The sequence below is a fragment of the Lissotriton helveticus genome, chromosome 11 (genome assembly GCF_964261635.1).
Source record: "Lissotriton helveticus chromosome 11, aLisHel1.1, whole genome shotgun sequence".
Taxonomy (NCBI): Eukaryota; Metazoa; Chordata; class Amphibia; order Caudata; family Salamandridae; genus Lissotriton; species Lissotriton helveticus.
Genome location: NC_136072.1, coordinates 32,863,951 through 32,888,410, shown reverse-complemented (window position 1 = coordinate 32,888,410; position 24,460 = coordinate 32,863,951). Strand labels below are relative to the sequence as shown.

At 45.4% G+C, this 24,460-nt stretch overlaps 1 protein-coding gene across 1 annotated transcript in view; it reads right to left on the bottom strand.

Annotated features, from left to right (window-relative positions):
* The window catches only part of LOC144792796 (uncharacterized), an 844,113-nt gene that overhangs the window by 356,262 nt on the left and 463,391 nt on the right, over nt 1-24,460 (bottom strand). The window contains exons 45-46 of the mRNA XM_078667999.1: nt 8,154-8,618; nt 3,779-4,243 (exon numbers count right to left, since the gene is read on the bottom strand). Of these exons, the coding sequence (XP_078524125.1) occupies nt 3,779-4,243; nt 8,154-8,618 (930 nt within the window). The remainder of the gene's footprint in view (nt 1-3,778; nt 4,244-8,153; nt 8,619-24,460) is intronic.

The following is a 24,460-nucleotide window of genomic DNA, read 5'->3' as shown; positions in this document are numbered from 1 at the left end:
GATAAAAAGATTGCAATGGTAAAACAAACAGCAAGCTCAAATCCGCACCGCTGCTCACCAATGTGAGAAGTTGGCCTGATATATGATGTTTCCAATTCTGGAACCACCTTGTATCAGTCCAAACAACCCTTATGGTGTCTGGTTGTAAGTCAACCTTATTAGACAAGCTATCCTAGGGGTAGCATGGACTAAGCAGCCTTAAAGGCTTAACTTAAGAGGTCGTGTTAAGCGAGCTGTTTTACCACATACAATCCTGTAATATCAAATGAAAGGACACCACACAAGTATATATTATAAAAATATATGTATTTATTACTAAAAACAATCCCCAGTATTCTTTATGAATAAAGGGGCACAAGCGTTAAATCAAAAGCACAGTATAACATACAAAGTTGCACAATTTTGGATGAGGCCAAGGGGCCACTCAAACCATATACTAAAAAAATGGTATAAGAGGGACCATTCGATCAGTGGTTAGGCCTACGGCCTAGGGAATCGCTGGGAGCAGTCGGGACAAGCAATGCTGAAGTCGGGAAAAGCCCGCGGGATTCGGGTGCAGTGCAGAAAGTGCACGCATGTATCAAAGTTAACCAATGGTGCGTAAAAGTTACAAAGTTAGAGTTTAAGGACACTTCCACTGAACCTAGAGGAACAAAACTTAAGACACATACCCTAGAGGTGTGTACCAGTGTGGGAACACCGGCGTTGCAATGTTACCTCACCCACAGGAAGTGGGTGCACAGGGTCGAAGTTGAGTCGGGTTTCGTCACGCAGGCTCTTGGTGCTTGGAGCTGAAAGGGCTGCAGGCGGGGTGAAAGAGAAGTGTCCGGTGGAGTCCAAGGGTGGACTCAAGTCGAAAAGTACCTGAAAGCAGAGGGGACAGAGTCTGGGTCACTCAGCAGTGACATGGGTGGAACCAGGATGGAACCAGGCAAGGTCGGGCGCAATCAGGTGGTTGTTGAGGAGCTTCTCTCCACTGTCACGTGGGCTCTGGGGCATCTACGAAGTCCAGGAGCAGGTCACGATCTGTCCCACGCAGGCTCTCGCCGTCGGCGCTGTCGGCTTCAAGATTGGAGCAAACAACACTTGGCAAAAGCAATCCACGCGAAACCAAGAGATTGCTTCTCACTCGAACCAGGAGGGTCAGAGTGGGGGTTCCTTTTCAGGAGAGCTGGTGCAAATATGGAGCAACCAGAATCGCAAGTCGAATTTCAAGTTTCGTCGGCACAGGGGCCACAAGCCAGCTGGCAAGTGACCGGACCAACGCGTTGAGCCAAAAGAAGCAGAAGGGCCCCACGCAGCACTCGTCGAGTGTGGAGGGCTGAACTTCGGTGCAAGAGTGGATCAGGGTTAAGGCTTCTCAAACCCCGTGGTACAGCTTCGGGGGTCACTCGTGGGCTGCACGGTCAGCGTCTCGTGGTCTTTCCAAGATGGCGTGCCCCACCCTTCCGGTCACCTCCACGGGTCTCAGCTCTGCAGGGACTGTGGATCGGGCTGTTAGAAAGCAGGCAAGCTTGATCTCGTTGGTCTCTGTCGCTCGAGTTCCGGCGGGAACTGCAACAAAGTAGACATCGAGGGCTGGATGGTGCCTGTTTGCACAGGGTGGTCACTCCTTGACCACAAGGGAGATTCTTCAGTCTTCTACGTTGAGTAGGATGTCGAAGGGTCCAGAGTTTCGTTTCTTATGTTTCATCAGGATAATCTGAAGTGCATTGGCACTGCTCCCACTCTTATTCGAATCTGGGGGGCTGGATTACCTGCTAGGTCCCCTCCTATGGGTGGGACCCAGGAAGTGGGTGGATACACCCCCTTCCTTTGATCCAGGCCGCGCTGGCACGAGGGCTGGAGAGCCCCAGAACCGGTTTTGCCGGATTATGCAAGGGGCAGCCTTGTGCTCCCCAGGCAGTGTCTGGTTTCTTTCAAACCTCCCTGCTACAATCCACTATCTTCTGTCTGGGGGGTTGTAACACCGCCCTGCGACAGGAAACCCTTTGTCCAGGCCCCTTGGGCTGAGTTTCGGTCAGCTTCAGGGGGTCAGACTTGTGTCTGTGGCAGAAGCATCCATTTTGTGGATCTGAGGCCCTTTTAGAAATTAACCGCATTTAAGTAAAGTAACATGTCTTACCCCTCTAGAGGGGTGGAATGCTATCCCCGTCGCCAGAACTGGCGAGGGGATAGTATTCCACATCGTATGACACCTTACACGACATGTTTTGATAAAGCCAAACCAAAGTTGCTATATAACTGCGAGGATTATAATGCACTTAAGAGTATATGGTATGGCATTATCCTGAAACAGCTTAGGGATTTGTTCCAGACGGCTGCAGACAGGCTCAGCTCATGCTAGAGCTCCATCTCACATTAAACCACGCACTCTGCCTCCAGGATTGATAAGGCCTTCCATAGGAGTGACTCACAGGTTTATATGTGTCCAGATATAGGTTTAGATATAGGTATACTATATCTAAGCAAGAGGTGATTACACCACCTTGCCCTAGCTGAGTGATCAGCCAGTTGTGTCAATTTAAGAACCAGCCAGGGGTGGCAAAAGATATGCTGCAGCCCCTGGTAGGCCTTGGTGGCACCTATGCTCTGAGCACCTATAGTGCATGGTACAGGGGCTGACAAGGAGTCCATTTCCAATTGTGGTATGTACCTATAGCACATGTATTAATAATTTAGAGAGAGAACAGCAAGCTGGGGGTCTGATTAGCAGGCCCACAGCCTCAGTTGTCTAAAACCAGTGAAGCAAAAAGCAAAAATTTGGGGTGACCATAGGATAGCAGACCCTACTCTCCTACATAGCCTTTCCATGATGGAAGGTAAAAAGGTTTTCAATGCCAGTCGGCTCGCTCTAAGTTGAGACTGATATAGAGGTGAGACTCTGCCAGGGGCCAAGGTCTCTGATCTCCAACTCTTTCAAGTGGCTGCCCCAACCCAGAAGTGACACAACTTTCACCACTGTGAGCTCTGATTAGGGAAGAGAGAGAGGTCTGCTGTTGAGCCAATCGCACTTCATGAGCCACCACTGCAGGTCTTTTGCAGTTTACTCCAATATCTAGACCATATCGTAGATTCCCCTGATGCTTTGCTCACTGGGGTTCCAAGTTCCACTGCAAACCTTGCATATACCAATAGTAATAGTTTATCAACAGGATGCAGGAAGCGATGAGGCCCAGCAGCCTCAATCAATCAACAACCTTCATGTTTTTTGGTCCTTTATCCGGCCCGCGCTCCAGCGTGGTCGGCCTGAACTCTTGACTTTGTCCTGGTGCAGTGCAACCAATTAATTCTTTAGGAGGTATTTGCTTCTAAGTGCTATTTTTGCTTTTATTCTTTCAAAATTCATATCTTTGGATATATGTCCTTTTTGTCTTGTTTTATTTATTCAATTAAGTTTTATTTTCCTAAACTGGTGTGGATCCTTTTGGTTTGGTGTTGTGTGAAGACTTTCTAAATGCCACAAAAGGGATATGGTAATAAGATACCTATTTAAGACACTGTAATGGAACCCACATACAGGTTGGCAGACCTGCTGGGTCTATATTTGCTAATTTGGAATCATGCATACGTCCCATCTGTGTGAGCTTCTGCATTCAGCATGAGCAAGTCGCTTTGTCTTCCTCTCCTGCGAAAGGCAATTACCCTCAATCCGCCAACCTTCTCCAATAATACCCTATATTAACTCAAATTCTAAGCTTTACATTTTTCAATGTTAAGAAATAAAATAAGCATTATATATCTATCATGAAAGTGGCAAAACTGTGTGCATACATACCACTTGTTGCATCATGTGTTGCTCTAGATGATTCAGTAATGGTGGCTGACAATGTTCTAGATACTGTGCTTGTTACAATGGCTTCCGAAGTTAAATTGGTTTGTTCTGTGGAATTAGAAAACGTTACTTGTTCAACAGTAGAAGGGGCTGTGCTTGTTTGATCTGATGGTATTGAGAATGAGGACGTGGTTGGGTGCAGTGTTGAGCCTGTTGCTATTGGCACTGCTGCTGTGGACTTCGTGCTCTTCTCAGTGGAGACGGCTTTGGTCACCTGAGTTGAGGATGTGCTACCTGTGGATGCCACTGCTGTTGAGTTCTCACTGCCTTTAAACATTGCTGAAGTGTCACTTGTTGTTATGGTTGGAATTCCTTCTGTTGCATTTCCAGTTCCAACTGCCACGTCTGTGTGCACAGTTGCAGAATGTGTGGTCTTATCTGTGACCACATGTGTAGTTGTTATCAGTGCTGTTGGAGGAAGAAAGTAGGCAGTAAGAGAATGCTTTTCATACATTCAGCAGAAATGTCAAACAGATATACAGATATTAAAATATGTCTACTGATTAATGTCACAAAATGAGGGTACAGGACATAACTGCGCAACAAGTGAACCAATTTATAATGCCCTTTGTGTTATAAAGTTGCATCTAGCTTCATTGAGGCATCATGCTACCTTCGTGTTTTTTTGTATTTAGTAATTAGTCTCTTGCATTCTCTTTAAGTATGACCTCTTTCGGAGCTTCTTCATTCAATATTTACTATTTATCGTCTTTTGGGGTTTTGCTTTACAGGCAGATGAAATGCGTTACTTACCTGTAACTGCAGTTATCCAGTATTGGTGTCTTTCATAGATTCACATGCCTGAATCATTCCCCGTTGTCGGAATGGAAGTCCCCGGTACATAAATAAAGTAATGTCCTATAGACATATAGAGAATAGAAGGCCTAAAGGCCTCACATTAGTAACATATCCATGTATTTTTGTACAAAGAACCAAACTCTAGAAAAGAGCCAATCAGCTGTCACCTCCCTTTAGAACCCTTCTGGCAGAAGCCTCAGTCCCTCAGATTTTCGTACGCACTAAGCTAAGTAGGCGTGTTACTGAGGGAATTAGGTGAGTCCTTCCAGGAGAGGCGGGAGGGTTGCATGTGAATCTATGAAAGACACCAATACTGGGTAACTGCAGTTACAGGTAAGTAACGCATTTCTTATCCAGTATTATGGGTGTCTTTCATAGATTCACATGCCTGAATCAGAGTAGCAAGCAATGCAGAGAGCAAATTTCGGATGGTACAGTATATACAAGTCATTAGATAATAACATATCAAGCGACTAGTAACAGCCCATAGACGCCAACCACAAGTATCAGTAAAGAAATGTGCATACAAGAGAAGGATGGAGGGATGAAAGAAGGCTCACCTCAGTGAAATAGATGGCGTAGTACTGCTTGTCCCACCGCTGCATCTTTCATAAGCTCCGTGTCCAGGCAGTAATGCCTAGTGAAGATATGTGGCGACTTCCATGTTGCCGCTCTGCAAATGTCAATGACTGGCACCCCTGCAAAGAGTGCCATAGCAGTGGGCTCCCACCTTAGAGCGTAGTGGCTGTCCTGCTTGTTCATGACAGAAAGAGATGGCTGCAGAAATACAGCGTGAGATACTCTGTTTAGAAAGTGGGAGACCCTTCCTAGGTCTACTGTAAGCTAAGAATAGTTGGTTCGATTTCCTGAATGATTTTGTCTTGTCGATGTAAAATTTTAAGCATCGCTTGAGGTCCAAAGAATGCAACGATCTCTCTGCTGCTGTACTGGGATTTGGGAAGAAGGAACGGAAAACCACAGGCTCATTAAGCTGGAAATCCGACTGAACTTTTGGGATAAACTTCGGATTGGTCCTCAGGATCACCCAGTCATTTTTAAATTGCAGAAAATGATCCTGAATTGTAAATGCCTGCAGTTCACTCACCCTCCTTGCAGAGGTGAGCGCAAGAAGGAGCGCTGTCTTCCAAGAGATTTATTTCAATTCAGCTCTGTGTACCGGCTCGAATGGATGCTTCATGAGCTGATTAAGAACTACATTCAGACGCCAGGTAGGTGGCAACATCCTTACTGGAGGGAAAGACCTGTATAATCCCATCAAAAATTGTTTGATGAACCTGTTTGTCCAGAGGGATGGACCCACTGAATTTCTCTTATAACGGGATATTGCAGCCAAGTGGACTTTAATGGAAGAGTGGGCTAGACCCGACTTCGCCAGATGTAACAGGTAAGGTAAAACTTGTTCCGGTGAGGAAGAGAGAGGGTGTATCCCTTGACCTGCACACCAAACACAAAACCTCTCCCATTTCAGGAAATACGTTTTGGTGGTGCTATCCGCTCGTGCTCTGGCGAGGATGTCTCTACAGTCCTACGGAATATTCAAATTTCAAAATTCTCGTAACTCAGGAGCCAGGTGGCTAACTTGAGAGATTTCAGATCCGGATGTTGAACTTGCTGGTTGTTCATAGTGAGCAGAGAAGGACACTGCTTTAGACGGATCGGCGGTTTCAGGGATAGATGCATACATACTAATTCTTGCCTCAAGTGTTGCTCTTGGCCTTTAGAGCCACAAGGGGCTTAGGCCCTTGCTATCTTAAGCAGAGATTTCGTCTATATCATCAGGAGCGGACCGTGAGATTCAATAACCTGTGACTCCTTCGTGTCCTGCAATATTTCAAAACCCGACAAGGCCCTGAAAGAGACCTTATACCACCTCAGGATGAAGACTCCTTTTGTGATCCGCTAAGCATTGATGACCGAGTTAGTCTACTATGGTGTTCAGAGAGCCGGCCAGATGTTGAACCACAAAGAAAATAACCTGACGTTCAGGCCATGTCCAGAGACACAGACCCTATTGAATAGAGTCCAAGACCCCACCCACCCCACCCTAATTGTAGCAATACCACATGGCATTGGTTTTATCAGTGAACACCTGAACTAGCCTTTCCATGATGGAAGGTAAAAAGGTTTTCAATGCCAGTCGGCTCGCTCTCAGTTGAGACTGATATAGAGGGGAGACTCTGCCAGGGGCCAAGGTCTCTGATCTCCAACTCTTTCAAGTGGTTGCCCCAACCCAGAAGTGACACAACTTTCACCACTGTGAGCTCTTGTTAGGGAAGAGAGAGAGGTCTGCTGTTGACCCAATCGCAGTTCATGAGCCACCACTGCAGGTCTTTTGCAGTTTACTCCAATATCTAGACCATATCATAGATTCCGCTGATGCTTTGCTTAATGGGGTTCCAAGTTCCACTGCAAACCTTGCATATACCAATGATAATAGTTTATCAACAGGATGCAGGAAGTGATGATGCCCAGCAGTCTCAATCAATCAACAACCTTCATGTTTTTTGGTCCTTTATCCGGCCCGCGCTCCAGCGTGGTCGGCCTGAACTCTTGACTTTGTCCTGGTGCAGTGCAACCAATTAATTCTTTAGGAGGTATTTGCTTCTAAGTGCTATTTTCGCTTTTATTCTTTCGAAATTCATATCTTTGGATATATGTCCTTTTTGTCTTGTTTTATTTATTCAATTAAGTTTTATTTTCCTAAACTGGTGTGGATCCTTTTGGTTGGGTGTTTTCACTGTTTTACTGTTTAAGTGTTGTACAAATACCTTACAAATTGCCTTTTAAGTTAAGCCTGACTACTCTGTGCCAAGTTACCAGACGGTTTATTTTAGGTTGTGTAGTGACTTACCCACTCTAGGATTTGGCTCCAGCTTGGACAGGGTTCACACCTATGCCAACCAGAAACCCAATTTCTAACATACATCAACCAACTTTAGTTATTGGCTCAAGTGTGAAGCTGTTGTCACAAACCATCAACGTTGGGGATAAATCTTTTTACTGCATGGTCAGACAACTATAAGCAGTCACCAGCTGTCCCATTAATACCTTTTCATTGTGTCCATCTTTAGCAAACATAACGGAAGCAGCAATCCAATCCCTGGACTAGAGTCATAAAACAGCCTTTGATGGTTGGATCTTTTCCATTTTATCTGGACACTGTGTGAAGACTTTCTAAATGCCACAAAAGGGATATGGTATTAAGATACCTATTTAAGACACTGTAATGGAACCCACATACAGGTTGGCAGACCTGCTGGGTCTATATTTGCTAATTTGGAATCATGCATATGTCCCATCTGTGTGAGCTTCTGCATTCAGCATGAGCAAGTGGCTTTGTCTTCCTCTCCTGCGAAAGGCAATTACCCTCAATCCGCCAACCTTCTCCAATAATACCCTATATTAACTCAAATTCTAAGCTTTACATTTTTCAATGTTAAGAAATAAAATAAGCATCATATATCTATCATGAAAGTGGCAAAACTGTGTGCATACATACCACTTGTTGCATCATGTGTTGCTCTAGATGATTCAGTAATGGTGGCTGACAATGTTCTAGATACTGTGCTTGTTACAATGGATTCCAAAGTTAAATTGGTTTGTTCTGTGGAATTAGAAAACGTTACTTGTGCAACAGTAGAAGGGGCTGTGCTTGTTTGATCTGATGGTATTGAGAATGAGGACGTGGTTGGGTGCAGTGTTGGGCCTGTTGCTATTGGCACTGCTGCTGTGGACTTCGTGCTCTTCTCAGTGGAGACGGCTTTGGTCACCTGAGTTGAGGATGTGCTACCTGTGGATGCCACTGCTGTTGAGCTGTCACTGCCTTTAAACAATGCTGAAGTGTCACTTGTTGTTATGGTTGGAATTCCTTCTGTTGCATTTCCAGTTCCAACTGCCACGTCTGTGTGCACAGTTGCAGAATGTGTGGTCTTATCTGTGACCACATGTGTAGTTGTTATCAGTGCTGTTGAAGGAAGAAAGTAGGCAGTAAGAGAATGCTTTTCATACATTCAGCAAAAATCTCAAACAGATATGCAGATATTAAAATATGTCTACTGATTAATGTCACAAAATGAGGGTACAGGACATAACTGCGCAACAAGTGAACCAATTTATAAAGCCCTTTGTGTTATAAAGTTGCATCTAGCTTTATTGAGGCATCATGCTACCTTCGTGTTTTTTTGTATTTAGTAATTAGTCTCTTGCATTCTCTTTAAGTATGACCTCTTTCGGAGCTTCTGCATTCAATATTTACTATTTATCGTCTTTTGGGGTTTTGCTTTACAGGCAGACGAAATGCGTTAATTACCTGTAACTGCAGTTATCCAGTATTGGTGTTTTTCAAAGATTCACATGCCTGAATCATTCCCCGTTGTCAGAATGGGAGTCCCCGGTACATAAATAAAGTAATGTCCTATAGACATATAGGGCCAGATTCACAGAACTAACTTAAGACAACATCCTAAACTTACTACTTTTGGTATTCACAGAAGTTAGGATTTTGTCTTAAGTTTGTCATAAGACAAACTTAAGACAGACTTAAGTTAGAATTTTGTCTTAAGTCTGTCTTAAGACAAAATCCTAACTTCTGTGAATACCAAAAGTAGTAAGTTTAGGATGTTGTCTTAAGTTAGTTCTGTGAATCAGGCCCATAGAGAATAGAAGGCCTAAAGGCCTCACATTAGTAACATATCCATGTCGTTTTGTAAAAAGGACCAAACTCTAGAAAAGAGCCAATCAGCTGTCACCTCCCTCTAGAACGCTCCTGGCAGAAGCCTCAGTCCCTCAGATTTTCGTACGCACTAAGCTAAGTAGGCGTGTTACTGAGAGAATTAGGTGAGTTCTTCCAGGGGAGGCGGGAGGGTTGCATGTGAAACTATGAAAGACACCAATACTGGATAACTGCAGTTACAGGTAAGTAACGCATTTCTTATCCAGTATTATGGGTGTCTTTCATAGATTCACATGCCTGAATCAGAGTAGCGAGCAATGCAGAGAGCAAATTTCGGATGGTACAGTATATACAAGTCATTAGATAATAACATATCAAGCGACTAGTAACAGCCCATAGACGCCAACCACAAGTATCAATAAAGAAATGTGCATACAAGAGAAGGATGGAGGGATGAAAGAAGGCTCACCTCAGTGAAATAGATGGCGTAGTACTGCTTGTCCCACCGCTGCATCTTTCATAAGCTCCGTGTCCAGGCAGTAATGCCTAGTGAAGATATGTGGCGACTTCCATGTTGCCGCTCTGCAAATGTCAATGACTGGCACCCCTGCAAAGAGTGCCATAGAAGTGGGCTCCCACCTTAGAGCGTAGTGGCTGTCCTGTTTGTTCATGACAGAAAGAGATGGCTGCAGAAATACAGCGTGAGATACTCTGTTTAGAAAGTGGGAGACCCTTTCTAGGTCTGCTGTAAGCTACGAATAGTTGGTTCGATTTCCTGAATGCTTTTGTCTTGTCGATGTAAAATTTTAAGCATTGCTTGAGGTCCAAAGAATGCAACAATCTCTCTGCAGCTGTACTGGGATTTGGGAAGAAGGAACGCAAAACCACAGGCTCATTAAGGTGGAAATCCGACGGAACTTTTGGGATAAACTTCGGATTGGTCCTCAGGATCACCCTGTCATTTTTAAATTGCAGAAAAGGATCCTGAATTGTAAATGCCTGCAGTTCACTCACCCTCCTTGCAGAGGTGAGCGCAAGAAGGAGCGCTGTCTTTCAAGAGATGTATTTCAATTCAGCTCTGTGTACTGGCTCGAATGGATGCTTCATGAGCTGATTAAGAACTACATTCAGACGCCAGGTAGGTGGCAACATCCTTACTGGAGGGAAAGACCTGTATAATCCCATCAAAAATTGTTTGATCAACCTGTTTGACCAGAGGGATGGACCCGCTGAATTTCTCTTATAACCGTATATTGCAGCCAAGTGGACTTTAATGGAAGAGTGGGCTAGACCCGACTTTGCCAGATGTAACAGGTAAGGTGAAACTTGTTCCGGTGAGGAAGAGAGAGGGTGTATCCCTTGACCTGTACACCAAACACAAAACCTCTTCCATTTCAGGGAATACGTTTTGGTGGTTCTATCCGCTCGTGCTCTGGCGAGGATGTCTCTACAGTCCTACGGAATATTCAAATTTCGAAATTCTCGGAACTCAGGAGCCAGCCGGCTAACTTGAGAGATTTCAGATCCGGATGCTGAACTTGCCGGTTGTTCATAGTGAGCAGAGAAGGACACTGCTTTAGACGGATCGGCGGTTTCAGGGATAGACGGTGGAGTTCTGTGAACCAATGCTGTGTCGGCCAAGTTGGGGCTATTAGAATGAGAGTGCAAGGCTCCACTTTCATCTTCCTGAGGACTCTGGGAAGCATCGGTAATGGCGGAAAAGCGTACGCAAAGACATTGCGCCATGCGATGGAAAATGCATTCCCTAGAGACCCTGACTGGGGATGCTAACTTGCGAAGTATGGGCATTTGGCGTTGATCCTTGTAGCAAAGAGATCGATCTGTGGTGAGCCCCATCTGGAGAAGATTTGGTTGAGGATCTTCCGATCTATCTCCCACTTGTGAGATGATGTTTTCTGCCTGCTCAACGAGTCGGCGAGTACATTGTCCATGCCTGGGACATATTCTGCCCTTAGGGCTACATTGTTCGTTATTAGCCAGTTACAGATTTTCTGCGACTCGCGAGAGAGTGTCAGCGAGCACGTCCGTCCCTGCTTGTTGAGGTAGTGCATCGTCGTAGTGTTGTCTGTCCTGACGAGCACCAGGGAGTTTTTGATCCTTGGGAGGAAATACTGCAGGGCCGAGAAGAACTCTCTCAGCTCGAGCAGATTGATATGGAGTTTTTTCTCTGCAGCTGACCATTTTCCACTTATTTGCAGCTCCTGTAGGAAGGCTCCCCAACCTTCTAAGGAGGCGTCTGATGTGATGACATGAGGAGCCGCGGGAAGCAGGAATGTCAATCCTTGAGACAGGTTTCCATCCACCATCGCAAAGCTTTGACCATCTGAGCAGTCACCTTTATGCGGTCGTCAAATTAACCTGCGCATTGAATCCACTGCCTCGAGAGTGCCTCTTGCAGAGGACGCATCCGTAGACGACAGTGAGGGATCAAAAGGATGCACGATGACATCATCCCCAAAAGGGATTTGAAGAGGAAGACCGTCAACACTCTTTTCGAGGCTACTCCAGACGCTAGAGCTAGGAGTTTGTTTTTCCTCTCCTGAGATGGGAACGCTTTTTCAGAACGTGTGTCCAAGGTTGCACCCAGGAAATTTACGGTTTGAGGAGGTCTTGGGGACGATTTCTCCTGGTTGAGCGTGAGACCCAGGCAATTGAAGAGACCTAGACAGGCGTTGGAAGACCTGGACGCTTCTTCAAAGGACGGTGCCTTAATCAGCCAGTCGTCCAGATATGGAAAGACCTGATGACACCGATGTCTGAGATATGCCGCTTCTGGGATAAGACATTTCGTGAAGATGCGGGCGCAGACTTGAGTCCAAAGGGCAGGACGCAGAACTGGAAATTCCTGCCCGCTACTGCAAATCTCAAGTATTTTTGGTGATTCCTGTGAATTGGTATATGGAAGTAAGCATCCTGTAAGTCTAGTGACGCCATGAAATCTCCTTCCTCCGGAAGATGTAAGACCTCATGGATCGTTACCATGCGAAACGACTGCTTCTTCAGGAATTTGTTGAGGGCCCTGAGGTCTAGGATTGGCCTCCATTTTCTTTCTTTTTTCTGGATCAAAAAGAAACGGGAATAAAATCCTTTCCCCCTTTGAGATGGAGGTGCCTTTTCTATTGCTCCTTTCTGTAGCATAACTGAGATATCTCGTAGAAGCAGCCGCAGGTTTTTGTGATGCATTGGATGAGGAGGAGTTTGAGGAGGGGTGCGTATAAATTCCATAGAATGGCCTAATTGTATTAATTGAAGGACCCAACGGTCCGTAGTAATTATCTTCCAATTTTGCAGAAAATGGGTAATTTTTCCTCCAATTTTTAATAAGTGGGATGAGGTTTGGACTGGCTGAATAAACAAGTCATTGTCTTCGTCCGTTGTTTCTCCTTTGTCCTCTACCTCGAAAGGACGACTTTCCATACGAGGATTGTTGGCCTTGTTGCTGCTGGCGTTTCTGGTACTGTGGTCTACTCTGGTTGGAAGAATAAGAGGACCTGTATTGAAAACCTCCTTTGTAGGAAGATTGACCTCTTCCTCTGTTTCCCCGAAAGGACTGATTTTTATATTGGAGTGTGCCCAAGGGTCTCGCAGTATCAGTGTCCATTTTTAGGTCTCGCCTGTCGATGCGCATGCGCATCGAGCAAGCGAGACTATGGTGGCTTATCCACTCTTTATCCAACTTGCAAGGAATCGTGGCGATTCCTTGCAGTGCACGAGAAATTTAAGCTCAATGCGCATGCGCATTGAGCTTAAAAGCGCGTGCACATGCCCCCAGCCGCCTGCCTTGCCTACTCTCCCAGCTGGTGCCGCTCCACCCCCTGCGGCATCAAAGGCTTTCACGGCCGGCCGGCCATGCTTTCAGTTTCACGACCGGCCGGCCGTGTGAAGTACATTTCAAAGCCCGCTCTCCCTGCTCCGCCCCCTGCTCCGGCCGAGACGCATTTCTCCTCCCTCCTCCCCCCTCCTGGGTCAGGTTACCCTGCTTTCTCTTTCGCTTTTTTTTCACCCGGTGACATTGTTGCCTTTAGCCCTTCCCTCACCTCCTCAAGCCGTTACTCGTTGCCTCTTACTCTCTCTGTATTTTGTTACAATATTCATTTATTCTTCATTCAGGTTTCCGCAATACGGACAATACTTGTTTTGTTTTTGGGAACCCGGTAGAAAACGGTGAAACATTTTGGATGTAAGTTTCCTTCATTTTTTTTACTCCTTCAAGTGGCGCCATCACTAAAGAAAATCAACAAACATTGTATTTATCAGTATTGTTTTTATTGCGACTTCAGAAAAATAATGAATGGCTCAGTTTAGATTCCATATTCGAAGTATACTGCAAACGTGAAAAGTGCAGTATTTCTACTCGTATAATAAAATATGTATATTTTTCCTTAAAATAATATTACTTTAACTCAATTTTCATTTGAAGTTATGTCTGTATCAAAATATAACCACTTCAATATTGTCGTTCCGCTAATAGTATACCCCACAGTCTTTTGTTAGGTCTATTGGCGAGTTGGCTACGTCACACCTGCCGCTTCGTCCAGCCCTTACACGCATGCGCATGTCTCTATGGCGTGCTGTTGGGCTGTGGTAAGGCCATATTGGCCGGTACGGCGCGAGTAAGGCTGTAAAAACAGTGTGGATTTTTACCACTTGTTGGAAAACATCTGGCTTCGTGAGCCCCAAGCAGACGGGAGGCCGCCCACACCCAGGTAAGTGCAAGTTAAAAGACGGACAGTACCTATATGCAGGATATTGGCGGAAGCGAGTGTTAGTAGTGTTTAATGAGCGTAGTTATCCTCATCTTCCTCCGCATGTAGTAAGGCGCCCATGAAATAGAAAACGGGACCTATACCCAAGTCTGTAGTTCATTCGGACCTCTTCTTTTCAACCTCTTCCTGCACCTCAGTGATGTCAGCAGCTTGGAGTTCCCACCCGTCACTTTCGGAGTTTGCGTTCTTATCCTGTTGTGACTTCAAAGAATCTGCTGCAGACCATTCAACAACAAGTTTAATTTAGACTTGAGCGTCGCTGCCCTAGTATCCTCGCTGCTTATGACAGAGTTATACTCTTTGAATGGTATCTCAAGCGCCGGCCTCTAGCACAGTTACCAGCTGTGGCATCGGTGCTTGCACAAACTGCCAGAACTTTGCTTCCCATTGCTCCTCTTTTTACGATGGGTCCAGCCGCTTGTATCTAGCAGTTTGAGTCTTTCTTTAGGTACGATGGTATCCTGTTGCGCTTATTTATGTTTCTGAGAGAGGTTATTTCAGTTAAAACATGTATATTCCACTGAAAAATTTGGTTAAAAAAAGCCTGCAGTTCCATTTCAAACTCATTGAGAAGCCAATAAGTGTTGCAAAGGATGACAGCCAACTTTACAATTATACATTTTCCTTCTGGTTTAAAAAAAAAATCAATGTTAGGAAAGGTAAAATGTGAAATTAATTTAAGGGCGTAACTTGATGTGCAATGGGCATGTGTTAAACAGACAATAGTGCCAGTAAGGCACACTCCACCCCGCCGGAGCCTCGCATCACTCTGCAGTCTCTGCCTCGCGCCCGCCATTGCCCCCTCCCCTTCAAGGGGACTGAGCACGTGCTCTCATTATCTCACCTCCCTTTATAATTAATTTACGGTCTTTGCAACTCCCCAGCCATATGTTGCTTTGTTTTCGCTGCTTCTTTGTTGTTGTGTCGCCACACATCCGCCTCTCACCGCACCGACGCCACTCACCCTCACTCACCCTCAACCCCTCACCCTCACTCACCCTCAACCCCTCACCCTCACTCACCCTCAACCCCTCACCCTCACTCACCCTCAACCCCTCACCCTCACTCACCCTCACCCTCACTCACCCTCAACACCTCACCCTCACTCACCCTCAACCCCTCACCCTCAACCCCTCACTCACCCTCACTCATCCTCACTCACCCTCAACCCCTCACCCTCACTCACCCTCAACCCCTCACCCTCACTCACCATCAACCCCTCACCCTCAACCCCTCACCCTCACTCACCCTCAACCCCTCACCCTCAACCCCTCACCCTCACTCACCCTCAACCCCTCCCCCTCGACCCCTCCCCCTCAACCTCACTCACCCTCACTCACCCTCACTCACCCTCACTCACCCTCACTCACCCTCACCCTCACTCACCCTCAACCCCTCACCCTCACACAGTGCAATAGGTCTCGGAGCATTTGAGTTAGAGCTTTTAGAATTGTTTATGGCTTTTTTTATTTGTAATTCTTTAGCATTGGCTACAGGAAACAAAAATGCTAAAGATTTACAAAAAAAACCCATAAACAATTCTAAAAGCACTAACTCTAATGCTGCGAGACCTATTGCATTTCCAATGCTTGTTATATTTTGTAGAGCCTCGTCAATTTTGGTGCCAAATAATAAATGCCCATCATATGGCATATCCAAAATCTTTGTCTGCACCTCAGGATGGAATGAGGTTGCTTTCAGCCATCCTTGGCACCTCAAAACCCCTGCTCCATCCAGTTGGCGGAATCCTGTCATAGCGACGTCCATTGCACAGTCTATAATCTCCGATGCTGATGTTTCACCCTCCAGTAGAATTTTCTTTACATCCTCCTTGGACGCGTCAGGTAATTCGGACAGGTATGGGGCTATATCTGCCCACAATTGCCTATTATAACGCCGAAGAAGCGCTAGGGCATTTGCTGCCTTGACGGTCATTGCTGACATTGAGGAAAACCGTTTCCCAATGTTGTCCAACTTTCTTCCATCTTTATCAGGCGGAGCCGATAAAGGAGATGAAGGATTTCTGGAGCTCTTTTGGGCCGCCTGCGTCACCACCGAATCCGGTTTAGGATAACCTGTAAGACAAGCCGGTGCCGTGTTTGGAGCTTTGTACTTTTTGTCCAATCGAGGGAACACTGGCGAAACAGAGGCGGGATTCTGCATAATCTGAACCCCCTGTATCCAAAGATATTCAATAATAGGAATTGACCTCATTGATTTTTTGAGAGGTTCCTTGAAATCGTACAGGAAACAGTCCTGTTCTTGGGAATCCATAGTAATTTGGAAGCGTTTAGCGGCCCTTTCCACCAAATTATGGAAACCGCCGATGTCAACCGGCGGAGAATCTGAGGTTGCAGGCACCGGAGATGCTGGCGAAGGTATGACGTAATCCTCCCAGTCCCCATGGACAGATTGATCGTCCTGCAATTCACCTTCTTCTCACTGTTCCTCCTCTTCTTCTTCATCAGAAGATTGAGAATCTGGCAAATCCACCCGTTCCTTTTGAATGGTTAAGGGAGGGGGTCGCGGTCTTGGCGATGGAGCTGCCGTGGTATTGGAGGAGCCGGAGATTCTGGGAACCTCTGCTTGTAATCCTGGATGAGGTAACGCAGATCTGTAACTAGGGATGCTGGAAGACAGACCATAGGTGTAGGTGGTAGATGAACTACCTCTTTCTGAGCATCCTCCTCATCTGAGCTCTGGCATTTGACATGCAGTTCTGAGGGGCTAATTGCCATCTGGAACATATCCCCGTCATCAGAATCCTCATCTTGAAGGAGACATGCTGGTAGTAATAGTTGCACACGGCTAGGAGAAGTTAACTCCGGCGTCTTTCTGGTGATCTTTAGACGCACTGAAGCTGTTTAGATGCCAGAATCAATCACGGTGAGATCGTCGACTGAGTAGTGTCGACTGTTGCCATAGCCGATGAAGCTGTCATCGACGGTATAGATGTTCCTGTCGTCGACTGTGCCATCGTCGACAGTGTCTTCGTCGACGGTGTCTTCGTCGATGATGTCTTCGTCGACGGTGCCTTCGTCGGCGGTGTCTTCGACGACGGTGCCTTCGTCGGCGGTGTCTTCGACGACGATGTCTTCGTCGACGGGGCCTTCGTCGACGGTGCCGATGCCGACGGTGATGATCTCGTTGTTGACGCTGTCGTCGGCGAGGCTATCGTCAACGGGATCTTAGGCGTCGACGACGATCTCTTGATAACTATTGTAGATGATAAAGTCTTACCAGCTGACGACGATGGAGTCGTCATCGTCGTTGATGATAATGACGACAATGCCGTCGTTGTAGACACATAAGCAGGAGACACTGCTTTCTTCGTCGCTGAAGATGTCGTAGATGATATTATCGTCGTCGACGGTGCAGGCTTCTTGAAGGTGTTAACCTATTTCTCAGAAGCTGTTTTTGACATAGTCTCTGAAGACTTTTTTGATGTCTTCTTTTGAGGAGTGTCCAAGGGGCCAGAGGAAGCCACCCTTGGCCTTTTCAGAGATAATCTTGAGGAGACATAAGAACCCTCACTCTCCTCAGAGGAATCCACGTTATCTCTATCTTTAAGCCTTTGGAGCCAGATTAGAAGGCGTCCTTCTCTATCTTTAAGGGTCTTAGTTGAAAAGGTTTGACATACCTTGCAGTCCTTAGCAGTATGATCTGGGTATAAGCAGTAAAGGCAGTCCTTATGTTGATCATCAATGTGTAGCCTTTTCTTGCCACAAGAGCCACAGGCCCTAACGAGACCCTTCTTTGGAGTGTCAGCCATAGTGTATAGCTTTCACTTGAGGAAAAAACTGGAAAATAATCCAAAATGCTGAGGAAAAAGCTGTGAAGAAACAAACCTGAGCAGAGCTCAGGGGAGACTCCATTTGCACAACGTGTGGTAGAAAATCTGAGGGACTGAGGCTCCTGCCAGGAGGGTTCTAAAGGGAGGTGACAGCTTTTCTAGAGTTTGGTCCTTTTTACAAAAGGACATGGATATGTTACTAATGTGAGGCCTTTAGGCCTTCTATTCTCTATATCTCTATAGGACATTACTTTATTTATGTACCGGGGACTCCCATTCCGACGACGGGGAATGATTCAGGCATGTGAATCTATGAAAGACACCCATAATACTGGATAATGTATGATTAACAGTTGGTCGTATCAACCTTTCCTGCGATAGGCCACGTCCAGGTTCTGCCAATCGTCTCAAATAATTCAGTACCTTCACTTAAATTTTAAGTTGTACATTTTTTTCCATTTAGTAACAAGAAAGTAGTATCTATTGTATAGGTGACAAAACTGAAAACATACATTCCACTTGTTGTCTCATGTGTTGCTCTTTGCCTTTAGAGCCACAAGGAGCTTTGACACATGCTATATTAAGCAGAGGCTTAGGGGTCCATTAGGATGGTGGGCGGACTTTGTCCTCCCGCCATCCTCCCGTGGAATGGGACCGCTCGCCATAGGTGTAGGGGTCCCGTTACAGAGATTGGCGGACGCATCCTGCATTCCTGACATTGCGGCAGGCGGTGCACTCAGCACTGCACGCCACAATGCCAGGAAGGCATGTCGTGCACTTCCATGCGTGGTGCCTGCCATGTTGAGCAAGGAACTGCCATGTGCACCCCCACCCCCCCGGAGTCCCTGGGGGCCCGCAACGGGCCCCCACAGGCAGAGTCTGCATGCCTTTGCAGCCACGGAAAAGCATGTCCCAGCACACATCCTAATATGGCTGGCAGTGTCTAACAGACACCGTGTCCCGGGGGTGCCGGGTTTACAGGGATATCGACCAACTGAGGGGGTTCTGGAGGGTCAAATAGAAATACCGGTGCTTTCAAGAGAGGTTTTAAGGAAGGTTTTATTGGGATGAAAGTTCTTTTCATGGATATCACAGTAAAGTCTATTGATAGGTCCCGTCGCGATGCCTTGTGGTCTTGGTAGTTCCACTTCCGGGAAGGTGTTGCTCCAGGCGTCTCGCGGTGAACCCGGAAAGAAAAGGAAAGCAACGAGTTATATTCTAAACTCGGGGAATATCCACAAGGGCCGGGAGTGAGGGAACGCTCCCAGTGGACAGTGCTCTAAATACAGGTGGTGGGTAGGAGTGCTTGTGCTCGGGGAAAGGGTTCGTTGCGGGAGATGTCTACGGGGGTGGCTGCCTCCGCCTCCCAACCCAACCCGCGACCCGGCCCCGTACCTCTCGCAGCCACGCTCCTCCCGTGGGCGCGTGGCAGGGCGAAGCGTCCAACCGTTGGCCTCCTGGCTTGTCGTCTCCGTCTTCTTCTCGTCCTCGTTCTCGTTCTGCGTCCTTCTCCGCTGCCTGGGAATCGCCGTCCGTCTTCGTGTCGGTACTTCCTGCTTTTGACGTCATCAGGGGTGGAGCCCCGGGCTCAAGGTCCCAAGCCTTAAAGGAACCGCACTCATTCTCCTCGGACCAGTCCTTCGTGATGTCATTGGGGTTTCCATACCATGTACCGATGTGTGGCTGTGGGGAAAAGGTGCAGGGTGTAAGGGGGGTGGCGGACCACCAGTCTTCCGTAACAGGCTCCTGGGGGCTGGATCCGTGACACACCGCCACCCTATTAAATCCTTTTCCGCCCAGTAGACTTGTCGACCGGGCGGAAAAGCGGTGGACGGTCTTACCATCTGCCGCGGACCCCCCAGCCATTGTAATATGGTGGGGGATCTTTGCTGAGAGGATGGCGGGTGACTACCGCCGGCCTTGCGGGGGCGATCCGCCCGCCTTCTTAATGTGGCCCTTAGTCTCTATCATCAGGAGCGGACCCTGAGATCCAATCACCTGCGACACCTTTGTGTCCTGCGATATTTCAAAACCCGACAGGGCGGCAGGTCCTTCCCGGTAAGATTCGTGAAATTCTGGAAGGCACTGCCTGCCGACATGTGCCAGATCGAGACAGAACAGGAGTTTAGGAAGGCCTTAAAAAACATGGCTCTTTTCTCAAGCGTAGTCTCCTGGCCAGTCTTTTTGTTAGTCTGTAACTAGAGCCGGTAGCTGCGTGCTCTACTAATGACTATTGATTGATAGATGATTCAGTAAAGGTAACTATTGCTGTTTTAGATGCTGTGCTTGTTAATATTACATTTGAAGTGGAACATGTAATTTTGTTACATTGGTTTGGTCTGCAAATTTAGCAGGCGTCACCTACGCAACAATGAAGGGGCTGTGCTTCTCGACGAGGAAAAAGGTAACATTTTTGATCTTTAGGTGTAGAGAGCGAGGATGTGGTTGGATGCAGTGTTGAGCTTGTTGCTATTGACAATGCTTCTGTGCACTGTTAGTGGAGATGGCTTTGTTCACCTGAGTTGAGGAGGAACTTGCTGCGAATGTCAGTGTTCTTCAGCTCTCACTACCTTTAAACAATGCTGAAGTGTCACTTGTTGTTAGTGTTAAAATTCCTTCTGTTGCATGTTCAGTTCCTGCTGCCAGGTCTGTGCTTCCAGTAACAGAATGCGTGGTCTCAACTGTCATCAGTTCTGTAATTGTTATCATGGCTGTTGGAGAAGGCATTTTTATATTTATACTAGCATCCCGTCCCAACGTCGTCCGGGGGAGAAAAGTAATGTGTGAAAAAGTATTATAAAGCTTTTAATATTTCTCGGTACACAACATTTTTGGCTTCATTTGATTGTGGACGTAGAATAAATTGGTTTTTCAAATTTCCAGACCTTGAAAGAGCAACATATAACTGCCCATGAGTGAAACAGTCTTCTCGTAAGTCAATGCCTATAACTTTGTATGTTTGTCCTTGAGATTTGTTAATAGTAGAAGCAAAAGCAATGTTAATAGGGAATTGCAAGCGTTTAAATTGAAATGGTAGATCATTTCGGATCATGGGTATGCGTGGAATGTGTGCTAAGTGTCCCGAGGCAGGGCCAGAGAGAATAGTAGCTTTAATGACATAGGGTAAAAGACTTATAACTTGTAGTCGTGTTCCATTGCATAGATCAGGCGGATGTAGGTTGCGTAATAACATGATGGGAATCCCAACTTTCATTTGTAGTACATGAGGTGGAAGTCCGGATGGGTTAAGTGAGTTTAGGAATTCTTGAGGATAATGCACGGCGTCTTCAGTTTCTAATACTGTATCAATGGATTTATAGACTTTTGTCTCTCCTGGTATTTGAAGTAGTATGTGTTCATTGATATGGTTGACACTTGAGTTTCTGGGTGCAACTATAGCTCTTTCATAAATCCAGCGGAAGTCTCTTGTAGCAATCTGCTCTATGTCCGGGTATACATCTTGTATGAGTTCCTGTAAGGTAGACACTGGCGTACCAAATTTGTGAATATTAATATTGTCGTTATTGGTAGGCACTTCGCCATTACCAAGTTGTAGTAGAAGATCAGCAAAGTGACTATCTCCACCACCTAAATGTGTCCTCATGTTAGTGCGTAATGTGAGATTTTGAACACAGTCCCAGAGTTGTGATGCTTTTAAGCATGCTTTTAGTATGTCCGCACGTGTTCCTCTTGGAACAACAGGAAGAGTTTGTCTGAAGTCTCCAGCAAACACAAAAGTAACACCACCCATTATGGTATTAACATTTCGAATGTCTTGTAGAGTTCTATTGACGGCGTCTATATGTGCGCGGTGTGTCATAGTACATTCGTCCCACACGATAAGAGAGACTCTTTGAAGCAGTGTTCCTAAGGGTCCATTTTTGCGTACAGAGCACGTTGACTCTTTCTCCACTGAAATATTTAAAGGTAGTTTAAACGTTGAATGTGCAGTTTTCCCACCAGTTAGCAAAGTAGCAGCTATTCCCGAAGATGCTACAGCAAGAGCCAATAGTCCTGAAGAGCGTATTTTAGCTAGTATGAGGTTTATTAAGTACGTTTTCCCTGTTCCTCCCGGTGCGTCTAAGAAGAATAATTTACCTTCTTTACTTTCCACACTTTGAACAATGGTGTTGTATGCAACATTTTGATCCGGAACTAAGTTTGGTAAATGTTGTTCTACGTATTGATGGATGTTATAATTTGAAGGTAGTATTTGAGTGTGTTTGTTAGTGTTATGTATCGTTCTATAACTTTCTGGCAATTTGAAATCGTTTAAAGATTTCTCATTTAGTTCATAGAGGGAGTCTTCTATTGCTATGAGTCCTTGGTTAAAGATGTCATTAGTGAATGGTATTGAGTCATCATGTGTTTCTTGTTGTTTTCTGTGTAGGATATCTTCACATAAATGTTCTTTGTATTCCTCCCATAAAGACATTGGATCCGAAGGGTTACAGAATATCAGAATAGTAACAAATAATTGGCGTAGTTGATTTGGGCAATCTGAAAGGGCAGCAACACTTAAAGTATGTTTCCAATGTTGGTCGTCTTCAATGAGTCCAAGTGATTTACATGCAGCTTGGTAGGTAGGCATTAATTGTCCATGAACGGTTAAAAGACTTTCAAAGCTTGTAGGTCCCCGAACATGTTGTAAAAGAATGCGTAAATGGAAGCACTCAGATTGGTTTGGGTGAATAGTGTACATTCTCCCAAGAGCCGAGTCCTTTTTTACTCCAGGGTGACCTAATACGTCAATTCCACGTTTCCTCCGTGTAAAAGTATGTTTTCCCCAGGTATAGTATTGTGGAACCTCTTGGTATAGCAATGTTTTTGCAAAAGTTTCCGTGGCACACAATTTAAAGCAGGCAGTAAGTGTTGTAGGTGTTGGATTTTCTGCTACTCGATTCATTGTTTTTTCATTAAAATAGACTCTTTGCACATTTGGCAGATGTACAGCTAGATGTGTGACCGTCGGATGTCTTTCATGAATGTTAAACTGAAGGATGCGCCAAACAGCCTCTGAAGTACTAATATACCTGCCATTGAGATATGTTTCAATTTCATTATGTTTGTTTGCAATAGTAGCAGTTGCTTGATCTGAGCCTTTGTTGATATATTTGCAAATATATTTAATAGCTTTCACTGATTGGCAGTATTCAATATTAATGTGAGCATTGAAAGTGCGACATAGTACAGGTGAATATGGAACCACCCACTGATTATCAACAGTAATTTCTTGGCCTCTAACAGTCATTGTGATTGTCTGTCCGCCATGTTGTGGGCTCCTTCTACGGTAAATGGGATAACCATTAACACCAGTTTCTGTTTCATTAGTGAGAGGGCGTGGGTATTTTTTGGTACAAATCCCATTTTTCATACATGGTGATAGAACGTTGTGTTCACCACATGGGCCATGCAACATGTTCTTTTTAACAATCAAAAATAGTTGTTCATCGTTGACAGGATCTGGCAGCTCAGCAGATATAATGAGATCTACTTTGTCTGCTTGTATTTTAGGTTCAAGCCACAATAGGATGTGCAAGTGTGGCAGTCCTCTCTTTTGCCATTCAATGGTAAATATGTTAGCTTTGGCATATCCAAAGATATGTTTTTGCGTTAATATTTTCATGAGTGCTTTCACTTTTAAATTGAATACACGTGCAATGATGTCATGTCTATCGCATGATCTTTGTTTAGGAAATAATTCTTTTTTAATTTCTGGCCACTCTGCATTGCATGTGAAGGTGATGAACAAATCAGGTCTCCCATAGTGCCTAACGTATGTCATTGCATCTTGTGTCTTTTCGTGCATGTACCTGGGCGAGCCAGTGAAGGTAGCTGGTAAAATGACGTGTTGTCCAATATCTGAAGCGTGAAGGTGCTGATTTTGATTGAGTGCATCTTGTAAGTTTATGTCGTTTTCTGCCCGTAGTTGTGTTTCATTGCGGCGTATGAAGTCGAGCCTTTCGGTGATCATTTTTGCCATCATATCAACAATATATTGATTAAAAAGATTTTGAAACCAATGTAAGGTATTGAAAGTTGTGGATCTAACCATTAGAGTATAGGCATAGTATTGCATGCATGTAACATTTTTGTTTTTACCGCAGTTTGCTAGTGGTATGTTTAGACAATAACCATCTTCACCTCTCGGGAACAGAATGGGATATTGTAAGGGGTCATATGATCTATGCAATTCGGAGACTTTACGTAATATTCCTTCTCGGGTATGTAAGACAATGTCGCGTGGACCTTTGTTTTCATTAACTAAAAGAACTGCAACTTCATCAGTTGTTGGTGCATTATATCTCCCTGGATGTGTATTTGGAGGGCGTTGATCAGCGTGGATGGTTATTTTAAAATCTTCATCATGTGAATGCATCTCATAGTTGTATTTAAGTGACCGAATGTACGTGTTATGAGTGTGCAATGTGGTTTGTAGTTCTTCAATTAGCTGTCTGTTTAAGTTTGGGATCATGTGTGATCGTGCATCAACTTGTTGCATTGCGGAAAGGAAATATGTTTGTAGAAATTGTGGGGACTTTCCTTCTTGTGGA